Source organism: Manis javanica, chromosome 4 (genome assembly GCF_040802235.1).
Source record: "Manis javanica isolate MJ-LG chromosome 4, MJ_LKY, whole genome shotgun sequence".
NCBI classification, from domain to species: Eukaryota; Metazoa; Chordata; class Mammalia; order Pholidota; family Manidae; genus Manis; species Manis javanica.
This window is the reverse complement of record NC_133159.1, coordinates 179,135,210-179,153,020: the sequence shown is the minus strand read 5'-3', so window position 1 is coordinate 179,153,020 and position 17,811 is coordinate 179,135,210. Positions and strand designations below refer to the sequence as shown.

The 17,811-nt window shown below is 57.6% G+C and overlaps 1 protein-coding gene across 10 annotated transcripts in view; it reads right to left on the bottom strand.

Annotated features, from left to right (window-relative positions):
• SEPTIN9 (septin 9) overlaps nt 1–17,811 on the bottom strand; it is a 141,686-nt gene that overhangs the window by 10,321 nt on the left and 113,554 nt on the right. For 8 of the 10 annotated variants that reach the window (XM_036997434.2, XM_073235985.1, XM_036997436.2 and 5 more), the window contains one exon: nt 541–732. In XM_036997434.2, coding sequence (XP_036853329.2) covers nt 541–732 — 192 coding nt within the window. Of the gene's footprint in view, nt 1–540; nt 733–1,186; nt 1,371–4,096; nt 4,226–17,811 lie in introns of those variants that run through there. The other 2 variants (XM_073235986.1, XM_017642803.3) reach the window with 2 other exon arrangements.

Sequence of the window (17,811 nt, the reverse complement as noted above, 5' to 3'; positions counted from 1 at the left end):
GAGCCCAGGGGCCTTGTCACACCCCTTCAGGGCCTCCTTTCCACCTGTAAAGTGGGGCGACCTTTCACAGGGTTACTGTGAGGACTGAATGGTAGGCTGATCAATGACCTCCCCCTGGTGATCACCCAGCTCCCGTGGGGCTACCAGGAAGCCTCCACTAGGCCTGCTGGGCATGAGCTCAGCTCCACCCAGGGCTAGAGGTCCAGGGCTCAAGCCACAGTGAGGGGGGTGCTCCCACAGAAGCTAAGAGCAGAAGGTGGAGGCCCCTGGTCAGTGACAGCCACGTACTGAGCACATGTCCAGCCAGCACCCGGCTTGCCTGAGTCATCTCAGGGGCTCCTGCCACAGGGGTGCTAGAAGCTGGGGCCCTCCTGGCAGGCACAAGTATGCACACACAATGCCGCTAGCAATCCATCCTGCAGAGCAGGCTGTCACCCCCGTTTTACAGAAGCGGAGACTGAGCCCCAGAGCTTGAGGGGCTGGCGCACAGGGCAGGTTCCCTGCAGGGGCTCTGGGTGGCAGCGGGGGGTGGGGACTCACCGACCACCATGATGTTGAACTCGAAGCCCTGCTTCATGGCCTTCCTGCGCATCTGCTCCAGGATGGAGTCGATCCCCACGTAGCCGAAGTCCACAGGGGCCTTCTCGTTCCGAGGCACGGGCGCCTGCTTGAGCCCGACATCTCTGGGGGTGTCGGCCATGTCACCAGCGCAGCCAGGAGCTGCCTCAGTGGCTGCGGAAAGAGCAGGGCATTAGGGGTGAGAGAGGTCATGGGCAGGCATCTTCCCAGCACCTACCTCCTCGGGGGACTACCACCCCATTTCTCAGATGGGGAAATAGAGACTTGGTTGCCTAAGAGGACCTTGTGGAACGTCCCAGAGCTGAAGTCCCAGCCAAGGAGTCACGTGTAAGGCGCTGTCCTGCTGCCCCGCAGCTGGACCCCACCCCCACCCCAGACTCAAATCTTTTCTGCTTTTTAATCTCCTGCTCCACCAGCCTCCCCTGGCCAGTGTCCCTCCCTTGGTTCCAGGGCAGGGCTCACACTTGACTGCCCCTCTTCCCAGAGAAGCGCCAGCCTCCACCTTGCCCCAGGGCACCCAGCTGGGTCCGCCCCATCTCCTTCGCCTGACTCAAACGGGCCCCAACACCTGCTGCAGCCTGAAGGCCTTGTGGCCCTTGGGACCCACCAGCCGAATGTCTGGGCCGAGCCCGGGAGCCAGGATGGAGAGGACACGCTCGTGAAGAATGGAGACACCTGCCACTCCTGGGCCTGGTGGGTTCAGTGCCGGGACCCACCAGCAGCCCTGGGGCAGCAGCAGTGCTCAGGGCTCCTCGGGGCCCAGCTGTTCCCAGGCCTGTGCGCAGCTCCGGGGACCCTCCCTGCCTCCCACCCACACTGGGCCCAGGTGGCCGTCTTCTCTCTGCCCAGGGTGTGGTTTGGCTTCCGTGTCTGCAGATGCACCAATGGGCTGAGCTGAGGCTTGCGGGTTGGAACCCCCCTTCTTTCTTCCCCTGGCTGCCCACAGGAGTCCACACGCCCAGGTCAGAGGCCTAGGCAGGGGGCATCCGGAAGGCACCCAGCAGGGACCTGAGGTGTGCTTGCCCTGTGCGGGTTCGCCACCAGGTCTGGTCAGCAAATCAACCAGGTCCCAGCATGCCCCAGACACAGCACACTCACCCTGGCCACCTCTCCTCGGCACCGTCACCCTGCCCCAGGGGCCCAGCCTCTTCCCACCATTCTGACCACTAAGGGCTTCAGCCCCCTCCTGCCCCTCGGGGAGGAGCACTGGTCTCTGCTGGTGTCCTGGTCTCACGGGAAGGGGCCGCACAGTGCGTCCTGATGCAGCCCCTGGTCCTGCGGACCCCTTTTCATCCCCCGGACAGGGGGACTGGCTGGCTCCCTGGGCCCCAGGCTCCCAGATGTGGCCTGGGAGGCAGGGGGTGCACCAGGGTGGGCAAGTAGCCTCCTCAAACATGCCCTCCAGACCCTGCCGAGGAAACCCTGGACATGGACCCCCACTGGAAGGTCACCACGAAGGTTTCAGATGAACTACATTTCCCCTTCCTGGCTGCCCCCCAGCCCCCAGGGCTCCAGCCAGCTTCCACCAGAGGGCCAGCACCATTTCCCTCCACGACAAGGATGACTGGTTTACAAATTCCAGAAACTGGGGTGCAGGCAGCCTATCCTCACACATCAGTCACTAACTGCTCCAATTCCTTGGCCTCGACAAAGCACAGGAATTCCCACTTCACGGAATTGGGGGCACCAGCAAACATAAAGCACATAAAAACCAGGGATCCCCAAGGGTCCACACTGCTTCTCAGACAACAAAAGGCAGGTACTTGAGACCATGGGGTCCACGCTGCCCACCCCCACCTCAGGCCAGGGAAGGCAGAGGACCCAGGAGGTGTCTGGCTCTGCCCCTCTGCAGAAATACTCTCCCTGGGTGCCAGCATCTTTAAATAAACAAAGACAGGCACTGCATCTGGCCCTGAACATGTGGCTTTGGGGCCGCTTCCTGGAGACAGACATGGGGCCTTGTCTTCCGGGGCAGCAGCTCAGCCCTGTCCCACATGACCGAAAACTGCTTCCATCTGTCTGCAGGTCAGGAAGCCAAAATGCCCAGGACTGGGGCCCTATCCTGTCCCCACACCCACTAACCACCCCTCATCCCATCCCGAGCGGGGGGGATCCTGCTGGCCCCCACAACAAAAACTCAGGCCCAAGCAAACATCCTGCCACCAGGACTGCTTGAGAAATAACAGTAAGACACGACATGCCCCACACTTCCCACGGAATGAGGGAAGCCGCTGGGGCGGCCTTCTGCGCAGGTGAGGGTCCGTTCCTGCAGCCCCTCCTCTGGGAGGCCCCTTGTAGGCCACCCCAACTCTGTCCACCTGGACAGCTGCAGGCACAGGCCCTCCCTCTACCCAACCAGGAGATAGTAAGCCTTGAGGTCTGCTTTCTGGGCCCTACATGGGAAAAGCAGAGGCCCTGTGAGGCCAACGCACCCAGAGACACTGCCTTGGGACCCTTAGCTTCCCCAGAACCACCAGGGGCTTGCTTGCAGGAAGGGACAGTAAGGACTGTGTACTCCCACACCACCCAATAGGATTTCTTCTCTGATGGAAAGTTCTATCCTGTCCTGTCCAATATGGCAGCTACATGTGACTTTTTTTTTTTTTTTTTTGGTAAAATACACATAATGCAAAATTTACTATCTTAACCATTTTCAAGTAGATGGTTCAGTAGTGTTAAATACATTCACGCTGTTGTGCAACCTCTCCAGAACTTTTTCATTCTTGCAAAACTGAAACTCTGTCTGCAGTGAACACCCGCTCCCCCTCCGGCGGCCGCTGGCACTTCCACCTGGATGCACTTGGGGCTCAGGTGCCTCAGATAAGAATCCGTGCCCTTTCACGGCTGCTCATTTCACTCAGTGTGCCATCCTCTGGCTCACCACGCCGTGGCAGGTGTCACAACTGCCTTCCTTTTGAAGGCTGAGTAACAGTCCGTTGTGCACGTGGACCATATTTTTGCTTACCCGTCCATCTGTCAGTGGGCACCTGGTTTGCTTTTGCATTTTAGATCTTGTGAATGGCACTGCCACAGATACAGCAGCAAGACCCTGCTTTCACTTCTTTTGCGTACATGGCCTGAAATGGGATTGCTAGGTCTTAGGGTACAGTAGTCATGTTACTTTTTTTGAGGAACCGCCGGCTGTTTTGACATGCGACTTTGAACAGCCAGTCCAATTATGGAAATGAATTTTGTACTTGATTTTAATTGATTTAAATTGAAATCACTGCCTGTGGTGAACGGCAACTAGACCAGACAGCACAAGATTCTAGGCCGACCAGTGGGGAAGCTGAGGCGCCCAGAGTGGTTTTTTCCTGGAATGCCACTGGAGTCAGGCCAACATGAGACCTTCACTAGACTTAATCAACCCTGTAACTTCACATACACTTCTGTGATTTTGGTAAATGTCTGTGTCCCCCCCCACAGACCATGGGCTCCAGTGAGGATGGCAGCTGACCTGGTGCTCCCCCTGTACCCGTAGAGCTGGACAGGGAGGGGTCACGCAGTCAATACTCACGAAGGAATGGGGTCACGGAAGTCCTCTGGGTGCACAGCCCCTCCGCGGTGGTGATCAGACCCACGTCCACAGCTGCTTCCTCCTGAAGGCCCCCCAGGACTGTGTCCAGTCCGCCTCCGCCAGTGACCTCTGCCTGCGGCCAGGGCCTCACTCTAGTCTTTTCTATGGCCCTGTCACCTGAGTTTTTGTTTCACACCCAAACTTCATCAAATGCTATTAATAGGAAAGGGAAGTTCTTAACAAACATGAGGTGTCACATTTATGTCCAAAATGACTCTTACTACACCTTTGTCAGGCAGATAAAGCAAAAGGGAGCTCTGTTTTTTCAGAAGTAGGAAATTCATGCTCAGAGAAGTTAAGTAACTCATCTAAGATCACGTGTTACTGCCCGCCTTTTTGCTCCGCTCCTGGCTGCCGTGAATCCTGCGGGAATGCCCATGGGAAACACCATCTGGAGAGGGCAGCATCACTGCCCATCACGCCTCCACCCTCTTCCACGGAAGACTGGCCCGCATTACCGCCCAGGCTTGGGGGCACCTTACCTGCTGCTTTATGCCTTCCTGAACTGGGGGCATGAGCAAACATAATGCATATAAAAACTAGGGATCCCCAAGGGTTCACACTGCTTCCTGCACCTGCTACAACCTTCCAGCCTAATTTGTTTTCTTTATTGTGGTAGCATGTACATAACATAATATTTTGACCATTTAAACCATGTTTAAGTGCCTGATTCAGAAGCATTAGGTATATTCACAGCATTACCGCGACCGTCCCCACCACTAGCTCCGGAACTTTTTCATCACCCCTGACAGAGACTGCGCACATGGACGCGCTCCCAGCCGCCAGCAGCCCTACCCTCCAGCTCGGACCACTCTGGGAGCCTCATCGAGGGGAATCATACAGTGTCACCATTTCGTGGGGGGCTCCTTTCCCTCAGCACCATGTCCCCAAGGCTCATCATGTTGCAGTAGGTGTTGGAATCTCCTTCCTTCTCATGGCTGAACAATATCCCAGGATTTACCCACTCACCCATCAAAGGACACGAGTTGTTTGCACCTGTTTGGCCACTGTCACTAACACAGCCATGAACATGGGTGTACAAGTATCTGTGTTGAGTCCCTGCTTTCAACTCTTCTGGGATCCAGACTAATCATTAATACAACCCAGCTGACTCTCAGAAGGCTGTGGTTTGGACAATAACTGACATAAACACCCTACAGTCAAAGCAAGAAGTGGTGGTGCTTCCTTGGCCGACCTGGGGCTGGGAACAAGGGGCCTTGGGTTCTGGCTGTGGCTCCGCGTGGCTCTTGGCAGGTCCCTCCCCCCTGCCACGCCTACACAGCCCACCTGGAAAAACAGCCACCCAACTCGTGCCCTGCCCCTCCTACTCTGGAAGCCCCTTGGACCCGAGACTGTGGTCTGCTCGGTGCACCCCTGCCTCCTAGCCCAGAGAGGGGCACGGCAGCTCCAAGAAACACCTAAAACCCCCACCAGCAGGTGGATGAACAACATGTGGAGCCTCCACATGATGGAACACTACTCAGCCATGAACAGCCGTGAAGCCCTGACACATTTTATAACATAGGTGAACCTTGAGAACACAATGCTAAGTGAAAGCTGTCAGACACAAAGGCCACACAGTCTATGATTCCATTTGAAAACGAAATTTCCACAACTGGCAGATCCATAGCCACAGAAAGTGGAGCAGCGGTTGCCAGGGGCTGGCAGACGGCAAGGGGCTGCTTAATGCACAGGGGTCTCCTGGGGAGATACAATGTTCTGGAACTACAGAGATGACGGCTGTACGGTACTAAACTGTACGCCCTAAATGGGTGAACTGCATAGTGTGGCAATTATGTTTCAATAAAGCTGTTATATTAAGAAAAAAGGAAGATACTGCCAGTGAGCTTGGATTGAAAAGAGCCCCACTGTGCCCACAAGTGCCCACCAGCTGGCTTTACAGCTCAGAGGACAGCTGAGGCCCACGTGCCACTCTCAGGCCTGCGGGTCTGGAGGCCCCAGTATGCCAGGCAGTGCTGCGGCCTGCACAACCCCCAGCAGGGGTGATTCTGAGGACGGCACGCCAGCTAGAGGAGACCTGGACAATTTCTCTCTGCAGGTTCCCGCTTTGAGCCCATTTTGTCCCCATTTGAGTGGCCCATTTGGCACTGCCCTGTGGTAGAGCCCTCACCCCTCGCAGGCTGGTAGTAGCTGGTCTGGCCTGTGATGGGGGCTGCCCTATCCGTGCCCATCTGGGAGGGCTACCCCCTCTTCCCCACAAGCAATGCAGGTCTGGCCTTTTCTCAAGAGCTTCTGGGGGGCAGCGGGGTGGGGAGGCCCTCAAGCAAGGAGGGAAGGGCAGAGTCCCACCCATACCAACCAGGATCTTGCTCTTTCTGGGTGCCTGCATAGAGGGCTGCACTTCCCTGTGCCCAGACAGCACCCTCTGGCCGGCCAAGGAGGACGGGATCGGGTCACTGCCCCTAGCTCTGGGCACCAGGGCTGTGGGGTGCCCATCGGGCTGGAGGCAGCCCCAGGGAGGCGCCAGCTATCGGGTTGGACACCTCCCAGGGCGCTCACACTTCATTCCAGGTGCGGGGCAGCACGGGAGGGGCTCGCCCAGCAGGCGGGCACGGCGTGACTCGGAGCCACTCCGGGGCTCCGCTCCCTGTCTCTCCCTGTTTGTCTTGCTAGCTGTCCTGTATCCCAGAAATGCCCCCCGAGGTCCATTCTCCTTGAGCACCAGCCTGAATGCAGAGACGGCTCTGGCAGGGCAACGGCCCCAGGGCAATCCTGACTCACTCCCCAAGGGGAAGCCACGGAGGCCACGTGGCACGGGATCTGCTGCCGGGCCACACCCTGGGACAAAGCTCTTGGGGTAAAACCAATGCCACTCCCCTTACCTCCCCTCACTCCTCTTGCCCAGCTCGTAAAGCCTGATGTCACTGTCCACACATGCCTTGTTCCCTCACCACCCACAGTGGCCAGGCAGAAAGCAAGGCTAACCTGTCCATGAGCACCTGTAAGGCCCCTCATGGGAGCCGGGGTCACCAAGCAGATCCGGGTGGACCCACTCGGTGGCCAGCTGTGGGCTGCCCCAGGCACCCGCCACCTGCCACGGCCTCCAGGTGTCTCTTCTGGGGAACCCTGCACCTCCAGCCAGTGTCCTCCCCCTCGGTGAAGGCTTCCCTCTCCCCGCATCCCCCCAGCCCGGGTGGTCCCAGTGGTCAAAGAACTGACTTCACTGTGCAGCAGTGCACACAGGACGGAGGCCTGAAGCCCACTGCCCGGGACCACGGGGAAGGCTGAGCTGCAGGCTGAGGGGGCACCTGCAGACCCCACGGCCAGGACAGACAGCGGATGCTCTCTGTCCCTGTCAAGGGGCTTCTTGGAGGTGGGCAGGTCCCGGCTGCAGGGAGTGCCAGGAGACAGAGTGACCGCAGCTGCCCCCTCCCTCACTCCTACCCCCCTGGAGGTCCGCACAACACTGCAGCCCTGGCCCGGCAGCCCAGTCAGCCCTCACAGCCTGGAGACTTCGGACAGAGTTCACGGTGATAGCTGAAAAGTGCCGTGTCTGGTTTTTCTTACTATTTGTCTCCACCACGTAAGATTCACAAAACCAGACCCTCCACCCATCATGATGACTCCTCTGCTGTCCCGTTTGGGGCAGTGCCTGGCACATGGCAAGTCCATGACTGAATGTTTGCTGAATGAATGAATGAGGAAATGATGCCAATCACAAAAGCCAGTGTTTGCCCCCGGTTACATTTCTAAACACTGTACATGCACAAACTCACGGAGGAATGTCACAACCCAGTTCAATTAGACACTGTTACCCCCATTTCACCAATGGGGAAACGGAGGCTATGGTCCTTCTGTCGCTTATTACAGTCACAGAGCTGGTGAAGGGCAGAGCCAGGATTCAAACCCAGGCAGGGTGACTCCACAGGCAGGTCCTTGACCACCAAGGAAGGGCTGAGGAAAGGGCAGGTGCCTGATGCTGGGACAGGAATCCAAGGCCCCAGGCCCCAGCCCTTCCCTCCCTAGTTGCCGCCAGGAGGTCCCGCCCGGCTTCAGGTCAGTGAGGGTCATGGCCTAGCAAGGGGCATCAGCATTTAGAACTTGGGAGAAGAGGCACCCGAAGGCCTGGCTGGCCAAGCTCTTTGATACCAGCAGGAGAGCCCAGTGTGGGGGTCCCAGATTCCAGGCACCCTCTCAGGGGTGACTCCAGCTCCCCCAGGATACTCTGTGTAAACCCTGAGCACCAGAGGCCCCACACCCCTAACATCCCAGCAAAGCTCCCAGAAGGATCCACCCCGAGCAGGTTATCAAGATGCCCATCCGCATCATGCGGCTCCACCTCCAGGAGATGGCCCCAGGCCGAGCTGACAGAACCCACAGGGGCCCCAAGAAGGACACCCCACTGCTGGCGTAAGTGACTGCATGGAGAGAGAAGCTATCGTTAACCAACCTGGGAAATGCAGGTGAAGGCATGAGAATGGGTAGGCAATGGGGCTGGAAGCCAGTCACACACACACACAGACGCGAGTAGACCTGGGAGAAGGAATGGCCCTTGAAGATGATGTTAAAGAAATGGCTACAAACAGTATTTGTAGCAGAAGATCCCATGATCGTAGTGGACCAGGACCACAACATCAATTCATTCAACAAATATTTACTTAAAACCTACTACATAGTAATAAACAAAAAGAAGACTCTACAGGTTTGAGATCGGTCTGAATGACACAGTGACGGTACCTAGGGACATGAAGTTCATTCATTCAAATGTTTATTAGCCAGAATTTCCAGACAGCCTCTTAGTGTCCCTTACATGTAAGGAACCCAATCCGGCACAGGAGTCCAGGATTTGTGTGAGTGTATCACAAACCTGTTTTATAAGCTAATATAGGGTAAGAATGTTCCTCTTGAAAAGAAAAAAGTACATGAAGACAGACACACACAAATAATGGACAATTCCAGGGGTTCAGCAAGAAACCTCTAGGACTTGGGTCTTGATTCAGAAACTAACTTGGCCTGATGGGAACTCTGCCTCTAATTGCATTCTCTCTGAATTGAACTTTTGATCCACAATACAAAGAGAGAAGTCCTGCCTGGCCAGGGACAGGGGAGGGAAAGTTAAAAAAAAATACAGCCAAGAGGCGAAGGGGAAAAGAAGAAAAGAGCAGAGGTTCGGGCCAGCGGTGCCCCTCCCTGCGCCCAAGGAGAGAGCAGCCCGGGCCACTTGGGAGAGCGACCCCAGGGAGCAGGCTGTGGGCGGGCGGGGGTGCAGGGGGCTTCGGAAACAGGTTTTCTCCCACTTACTCAACTGCGCTTTCCCCTGGACCCCCCTGACCTGCCCAAGCCACCGCAAACCGCCATGAATGCCGCGGGAAACTTCCTCGCCCTTCTAAAGATGGAAACACTGAATATTAATGACGGTATTTTGCAAATTCGTGCAGAAGGGGATCAAGGGCTGAATTTTAAAAGCCCTCACAGCTCATCTACCGCTAAGTAATTCCAAACCGAATTACACTTCACACTCTGTATGGGGCAGGAACCAGGAAGCCAGAAATGGGAGCCTTTGCCCTCTGGCCTGAAACTCAGATTGGAAACGAGCACAAAGGCAGCCCTCGAGGGGGGAGGCGGGGTGTGCGGTCTCCCCTGGAGCTCCTCCCGTGCACATGGGAACCCCAGGGACTCTGCAGTTCTCTGGTTTCAGTGCAGGAGGAGGCTTGGCGGAAGGACACCCGAATGAGGATCTCCCACGACACTGTGGCCTCTGCAGGACCCAGGAGGGGGCCCAGCAGGAACGGTGCCCACCCAACCCCCCCGCCAACTCATGCAGGGGCCCTGGTGCCCCAAAGGAGGGGGGATTCCCCACATTTAAAGCCTGCCAAACCTATTAAAGCAAACTTCTCCCCTAATGTCCAAGACGGAATCTCAAGAAGCTCTTCATTTCTGCCAACACGGTTTCACTGGTCCCCATCAGGAAGGTCCAATTTGGACACCGTCCAATACCCCATCACTCACCCCCACCATTTCTGGAAGGGGCCCCTCGGTTCTTTCATTGCAGCCACCTCCTCCTCCGGCTAAGTTCCCGCCTGGCTAGATGGCCTTATTGAGACACCCGTCTTCGGTCAGAGCAGGCTCCGACCTGCAAGCCGCCTTCTTGCAGAATTCATGCCACAGCGAAGGCCCTATGGCTTCCCATGTCAAAGCTTTATTTCATTTTCCGCAGGATCAAGGACGGTGCCCCCGGAGCCTCCTCCCACCCCAAGGAACCTTCCAGCATGATGGCCCCTGCCCCAGAGCAAACCGGCATCCAGCCCCTGCCAGCCCGCCCACGGCGTCCGAAATGGCCAGCCGACCACAGAGATTCCGTTAGTTCTTGGCAAATATTTGCGAAGTTAAAAAGAGAAAGATCCTCCCCCATGGATGGGTAGGAACTGGCCATTTGTCACAGGGTGGAATTTCCTCTTATCGGGGATGTCCCCCTAAGTCGGGCAGGGTAAGGCCTCCGCCCCCTGCCCATCTCCTATCAGCAGGACTGTCAGCAGATGCACACCAGAGCTTGTGGAGACACGGACGGAGGCTGGTGGCTCTGCCTCTCCCAGGAGATAAAATCATCTGAAAAAACAAAAAGGAGACGGGGTCTCTGAGGTGCAGCAGGGCCTTCACCGTCCCGGGGCCGGGTGCAAACGGCCTTTCCTCCAGCAGTATCAAGCCATTCCCTCCTTCGGCACAAACCCACTCAGGCCCCAGGATGGCACCTTAGGCTCTCTTGTGCCCAAGTCACTTCAGAAAGGTAGAGAGGGAGGCAGGGCCTGGGAGAGGGCCAAGCAGGAGGGCCTGCTCCTGGGCCAGAAGCAGAAGCCTGACCGGAGACAGAAGGCCACTTCCCACAACTGACTCGTGAACGCTGGGAGGAAAGGAGGGGAGGGGGCTCGACGGCCCTAGGCCATCCGAGTGAGGCCACCCATCCACTGCCCTCACCCATCCACTGCAGACGTTTAAGCTGGAAAAGCTGGAGTCGTTTTCTCTCTTCACCTCCAGGCCCTTCCTGCTCAGGAGGGCAGGGGTCTGGAAGCAGTGGGCTCATGGCCCCGGGACCCACATGCCTCTGACTCAGCTCTCAATGTGGCTTTATGGGCAGCCCGCCTGGACTGTATGAACGAGCCTGCCGGCCTCCCCGGCTGCTCAGAACCCTGCAGGTCCACCCCTACTCTCCCACGGCAGCCACTCGACTGAGTGCATGCGCCAGACAGGCCCTTACGGCACACCTGACGCCCCTTCCAAGTGCAGGAGCCAGAACTCAAATGCTCTGAGTCGAGCATGGGATGGGCGGCCCGCCTACCCAAGGGGCCTCAAAACACAAGCAAACCCTCTGCCCAAGGCGATCTCCAGGTGAAGCAGTGTGCACAGGCAGTTGCCTGGTCGCCCCTCAAGGCAGATACTTCCATCACCCCTGAAACACCGCCCGGGGGTGCCGAGGCCACTGAACCTGGGACAACACACAATGCCTACAACCCTCAGCAAGTAGCTTAACCTCTCTGTGCCTCAATTTTCTTATATGTTAAATGTGAAAATGTTTGCCTGGTAAGAGAGCCATGAGGATCGAACGAGGTATTTATACAGCACGCAGAATAGAGCCTGGACAGAAAATGCTCTGAGTTACTACGATACAAGCCCGGGCCCAGCTCCCCCGCTGGGTGCATGCTCTCTGCACAAGGCTCCTCATCGAGGCTCTCCGGGCCCAGAACATTCTCTCCGCTTGCTGCTCTGGGGGTACTGCCCCCTCTTCCCAGGACTACACTCTGCACCAAGTTTCTGTTAGTTCCCACACCGCCCCGCCCACAACTTGTCAACACAGCACCATCGGGTGGGCAAGCTCCTGGGGTCTGTCTCATTCACTGCTCACAGAACCCCACACACCTGAGCACCCAGTAGCTCCTACGTGGTTGAATACAATGAATGAAAGGCTCCCTGCCCTTTCCTCCCACCTTCCTCTTTCCAGAGCATCGTGGGGGGCCGGCCACTGCTCCCTAGTCAACCCAGGTGGCCCTGGCGCTCGGCACATTTCCTGTTGTGCTGGCCTGCATCCTTTCCCACGGGGCTCCCAGGGGCATTCGGAGAGTGGCAGCGTGTGAATGGGGTGTTAACAGTGTCCAGTCTCCAGCGTCCTTCAGCAGCCACCAGGCCAGAGGAGGAAGGCCGGATGGACTTCCTGGGACAGCTCCTGCCCATGCAGAAAAGGATGCTCAGAAAAGGGCCTGGGCGGGAGGGGTGGGGGAGGGAGGCAGGCCTCCGAGACCCACCTCTCTGCACCTGGCTCAGGGGCCCTTGGGTCTCTCCCAGGAGCACAGCACATTGTCAAGTCTGGGGCAGGCAGGGCATGCAGGGCCAGTGAGCAGGGGCTTGTATCAGAGCACCTGGGCCGACCCCAGGCTCTGTCCCACCTCTGCAACTTCTGCCAAGCCGCTCCCACGCTGCAGCTGGCCTGGCCAGGGCTTCAGAGACAAGTGGGGCCTCCACACAGGGACTGGGCCACTGGTCACGAGGCACTCCCCCAGAGGAAATGCCACCAGGAGTGAGTGAGAGTTTCACAGCCCAGGAGTGACTTTTCCTGGCATTTGTCAATTTGCTACCTGGACCTTCATGCGACGAAGCCCTAACTTCAGAGTGATTTGGGAAACTGACCGAGAGAATCTAATGAGACAAAACTAAGGGCTCTGATTAGGTCCCAGAAAGTGCCTCGTCCTGGTCCCAGGATCGCCGCCGGGAACTAAGCACACAAAGCCTCAGGCGGGGCCACCGGAGGGGTGCTGACCCCGGGCTGGCCTGTGCTCAGGCCCTCAACAGTTTACAAAGAGCTCAGATTTGCTTTATTGCATATGATCCTCATCTCCATGTCCTTCCTTAGAGTCCACGCTTCCTGCGGTAATGAGCTGCGACTTTTGAAATCAGACCAACATAACTACAGTTACAAGTTCTTACACAAGCTGCCAACGAGAGAAACTGAGTTGAGGGCGCATGCCAGTCCTTGGGCCCTCCCACACTTGCTGGGACCCAGCATGCCCTGCCCTGCCCATGGGCAGACCCCTACCCACCTCCAGAGTGACCCACCGCGGTACTGGGAATGTCTCCCTTTCCGTTGCCTTGCTGCGGCCATCTGGGAACCTGGAGGCCCCTGCGGGTGAGAGCGGGTCCCCTCCCCGGCCCCTCCGGCCCAGCTCCGGGAGGAATCCACATTCATATGGTAATTTTTGCCCCAACTGGAACTGGAGAGGGCAGAGGCCCCTCCAGATGCGGGCAGGGCAGGGGAGGGTGGGGCCTGGCCAGGGCCTGACCGCTGGGCGCCTTCCCAAGACCGCGCCAAGTGGGCCCTTACGGTGGGCTCTTGGGCTGGGACACCGCAGAGTGACATGGAGAGAGTCCGTGAGGCCAAACACGGGGCTGGGGGACCAGGAGCCCAGACATGGGCAGAGAGGGGCCCGGCTTCATAAGCCTGGGTGGTGTTTGCAATGACAACAGACATGCGTTTATTTTAGTTTGACTTTTCCACGTGCTATGCACTGAACAGCCCAGACACACCATTCAAGGGAGACCCTTGGTGGCCCGTGCCCCTCCCTGGATCCCAGAGGCAAACATCTCCCCTGGCGCCGAGGCTGGTGGGTAAGGGGGTGCCTCCTCAGAAAAAGAAAAGCAGCTCCCCACACTCCCAGCCTCTCTCCAGCCTTCCTCCTGGGGTGGGGCACACCAGCCCACCCACCTCCTCTCTCTCAGGGCAACCAGCTCTGCTGCTTCCCCATCTCCCAGAGGACACATAACCTTCCGTTCCCGCCCCCCCACCCGCCTTGCTCTGGGTCGCAGTCAGCCAGGACCCTGCTGCAGACCAAAACGACTACTTCGCACCCCAAACTGACTGATCCGCGTTGAATCATCCACTCCACGGAGCTTGGCCCTGGACTCACAGTGAAACAGAAGGACCCCTGCAAATTGCAGAGACACAGTTTGAGACGTGCTCTGGAGGAAGACGCAAGGGGCTCACAGCCACCACGGGGGGCTGAGGGGTGCCCGGCGTGGACCAGCAGCGAATCCCCACCTGGTGCCCAAGAGTCAAGCTCGACCCCCGTGACCTGGCCAACTCCTCGAGAGAAATGAACACACATGTCCACGCCAAACCTGGACAGTGCCCACTGTGGCACGCCTCCCATTAGTTACAAAGTGGGAAAGGCCCAAACGCCCGTCAACCAAGGAAAGGATAAACAAAATAGGATAGAGCTATGAAGTGGAATAGCACGCAGCCATAAAAAGGAACGGAGTGTGGCTACACCTTGAAAACAGCACGCTAGGTGAAAGGAGCCAGCCACAAAGGCCTCCTACTACACGACTCCACCTGTATCAAGTATCTAAGACAGGCAAATTCATAGGGACAGAGAGCAGCTTCACGTCTGCAGGCACTGGGGATGGAGAGGGGCTGCCTATGGGTCCATGGTCTCTTCCTGAAAACATTCTGGGATCGGTAGCGACAGCTGCATGACTTTGTGAACATACTGAACACCACCGAATCGTATACTCTAAGAGTGAATTCTAGGGTACATGAATAATAGCTCAATAAAGCTGTTATTAACAAAACAGCACAAATGCCGGGACCTGGGAGTGCTCCCCGGTGAACGATCGCGGGCACTGTGCCCTCCTCGTGCGCAGCCGGCCCCCAGCGCCTGTCCAGCATCTGTCGTCCTGCGCTCCTCTCAGTGCTGCAGCCCAGTGGGGAAGAGAGCTCCTCACCTCACCAACACTCAGGCGGACTCACCGCTTACCTTAAACAAGGAGCCTCGGCGCCACAGGCTGGAACCGAAGTCACAGCAACCCAGGGGCAGGCCCCCTTAAAGACACGGTGCTGGCGAGTGCCAGGGGGCGGCTGCCGGACCTCCCAGGCCATCTCTAGCAGGACCCACCCCTAATCTGTTACTGGCCCATGTCCTCTCCCTCACCCCACCCCAAACCCTAAGGATGCCAGGTGGGTGCAGCCTCCATGACAACAAGCCACACAGGAGGGAATTCAGGTAAGCCCACTCTCACAGGGTGGCACAGGCCCAGAGGGCAAGAGGCCTCTGGGTTAATGTAATTAGCACTTGGGTGCCGATTAGCTCTTTACTCCCCAGCCATCCTTGGAAAGTCCCACACTGAATGGGGCAGTACACGGAGGGGCTTCCCTCAGCCCCCAAAATTTCCAGGGCCCTCTGGCCCGACCTGCATCCCCAATTCACTCATCTCCACAACCTCAGAACTGGCAGCAGATGGTGTGGGCTGCTAAGTCGGATATGGAAACTGAGGCCCACAGAGAGCTGGTTCATTTCATGGACATACACCAAATCAACAGAGGTGGGCAGGGACCTGGGCGGGGTCATGTGGTCAGCTGAAGGTCACTTAAATGAAACTCCCCAAGATGAAGCCTTGAAGCTCCCTGGCATCAGGCTGAGTACCCCGTGTCTGGTCATGGGGGGCCCAGCCCTGGCAGTCTGGCCTCGAAGGCACCATGCGAAGGGCAACACATAAGGCCTGTGTGTTCTGCATGCTGCCCGCAGCACCTCCCCTGCTGGGCCCTCTCACCACAGGACCGGAGGCAAGGGTCCTGGGACGATCCATGGGCCCCACCTGCCCCTGCAGGTGGGTGGATGGGAGACCCCCTCCCCTGCTCCATATTGCTCTGCCCGCCTGGTTCCCCCAGGTACAATGTGAGACCCCCACCATGACTCTCTGCCTGCCTGGTACCCCCCTCCTGCTACAGTCAATGGTGATTCTCCCTCCATCTCAATGGGGCCACTGTCTACCCTGTCAGGCTTTGGGGCCACAACCGACACCCGCATGGGCAGCTTTTCTTTCTATCTTCATTCCTCTACACATCCCCACAGGGCATGTGGCTGTGGTCACGGGACCGGTGTCATCTGGTCCAGTCCCCTGCCCTGGGGAGAGCATATTCAAATTACCGAAGAAATGCTGCTCCCTGGTCCTTCTTAAAAAGATCTTCAAAGAGAGACACCACAAAGTATTTGGATAGAAGATGAAAAGCTGCAGTCAGGCGATGGTGACCCTGCACTCATTCAAACATGTTGGGCAAGCACTGGGGGGTGTCCAGGACCCAGAGTCAGAGATCAGTTCATCACAGTCCATCCACAAGTCCAGAGTCCAGTGAAAGACGGACAGGACTACACAGGACACAAGCATGCCCACCCGGTGGGGATTGCTCCTACAGGAGGCTGAATCCACTTTCCAGCACCAGGGTGAGGAAAACCTTATCTGCTGTCCTGTCAGAGGCCTGAAGATAAGAGATAAGGATCTGGGAGGGAGGGGGAGGCCTGGGCTCATTCCACACCAGCAAGGGAGCCCCGTGAATGCCTGCTCGGACAGCCGACTCACTGGGCACCCACTGCCTGGCACACGCAGTGCAGGGCAAGGGCTGGCAGGCCCTCTGGGGACACGGGTCCCAGAAGGGGCACTGCGGCAGCTGGCACACCCCCTTTCCAAGAGCCATGTAGGGTCACTGTTGGTGACTCAACCCCAACCAGTTCCAAGTGCAGCTTTGGGTGGAAGCCCACATCTCAGAGGGTGTCACCCCCAGCTCCAGGAGAGACAAGAAATGTGGGGGCACTTCAGGCAAGATCCAGCTACTGAACCCCAGTTAGTGTTTACCAATCGTGTTTAGGCTGAACAGCATCTTTCAGGCCCCCTGCGCTGAGCTGCCCCCCCAGAGCCAAGGCCCATCCCCCAATCCCCCAACCAGGGGTGGATCATTAGCTCTCCTCTGAAGGCGCGAACGCGGCAGCTCAGGCCCTACAGAATCAGAGGCCAAACTCCCTGGGTCTTAACAAGCCCATATACCGCAGTGGTGAAAGAAGGGAAGAGAAAGAATCTGTGGCAGGTTTGAACCCCACCCACCCACCCACAGACCAGGGAGGGGCCAAGGCAGTTGTTCCCACCCACCGTTCTGCCAGGCCCCAAACCAGGCTCCTGGGAGTGGGCTGGGAGGCAGGCCGGCTGGAGGTCTTCCCAGGTGTGGCAAGCGCCTTGCAGGCCTGTAATTAGGGGTTCCCAGCCTGCTCTTCACAGAACCGGCTTGCCCGCAGAGCTGACTGCACAGCCTGCCGCCCCTGGGAGCCTTCCTGGGAAGGCCCCGTGAGGCTCCACTGAGTCCGAGAACAGGTCCCTACCTGCACGAGGAACCAGGCTGGCATGCAAATAAACAAACCAGAGCTTGGTGCTGGAAGGCAGGGAATTCTGGGAATGGATTCCCAGCCAAGGGCTATGATTTCTGCTGGAAGACTCTTCTCCAAGGCCCCCGGCTTTGCTCCCGAGCATCACCAACCCTGGGCATATGCAAGCCCACGTCTCAGTAGTGGCGTCAGTAGAGGGGGTATGGGAGGGCGGTGGGAGCAGCAGGTGTGGAAAGCTGACTGCCGCTGCAGATGACCCCAGCCTGGGGTGTGGGGTTGGACAGCAAACATTTGTCCTGACCCTCGTGCACTAAAATAGCTACTCTTCCTGCACACGTGCAGCCGGTGCAAGGAGGGGCTCAGAAACGTTGGATGGTATGGGCAAGGTGGCCCAAGATTTCAGCGTTAAGGGAGGATAGGCTAGGAGAAGCTCAGCCAGCAGGGTGAAAGTGGTGTGCGCTTCCTAAAAACGCTTAGAGAACTTTGACACTGCAGGTTGCC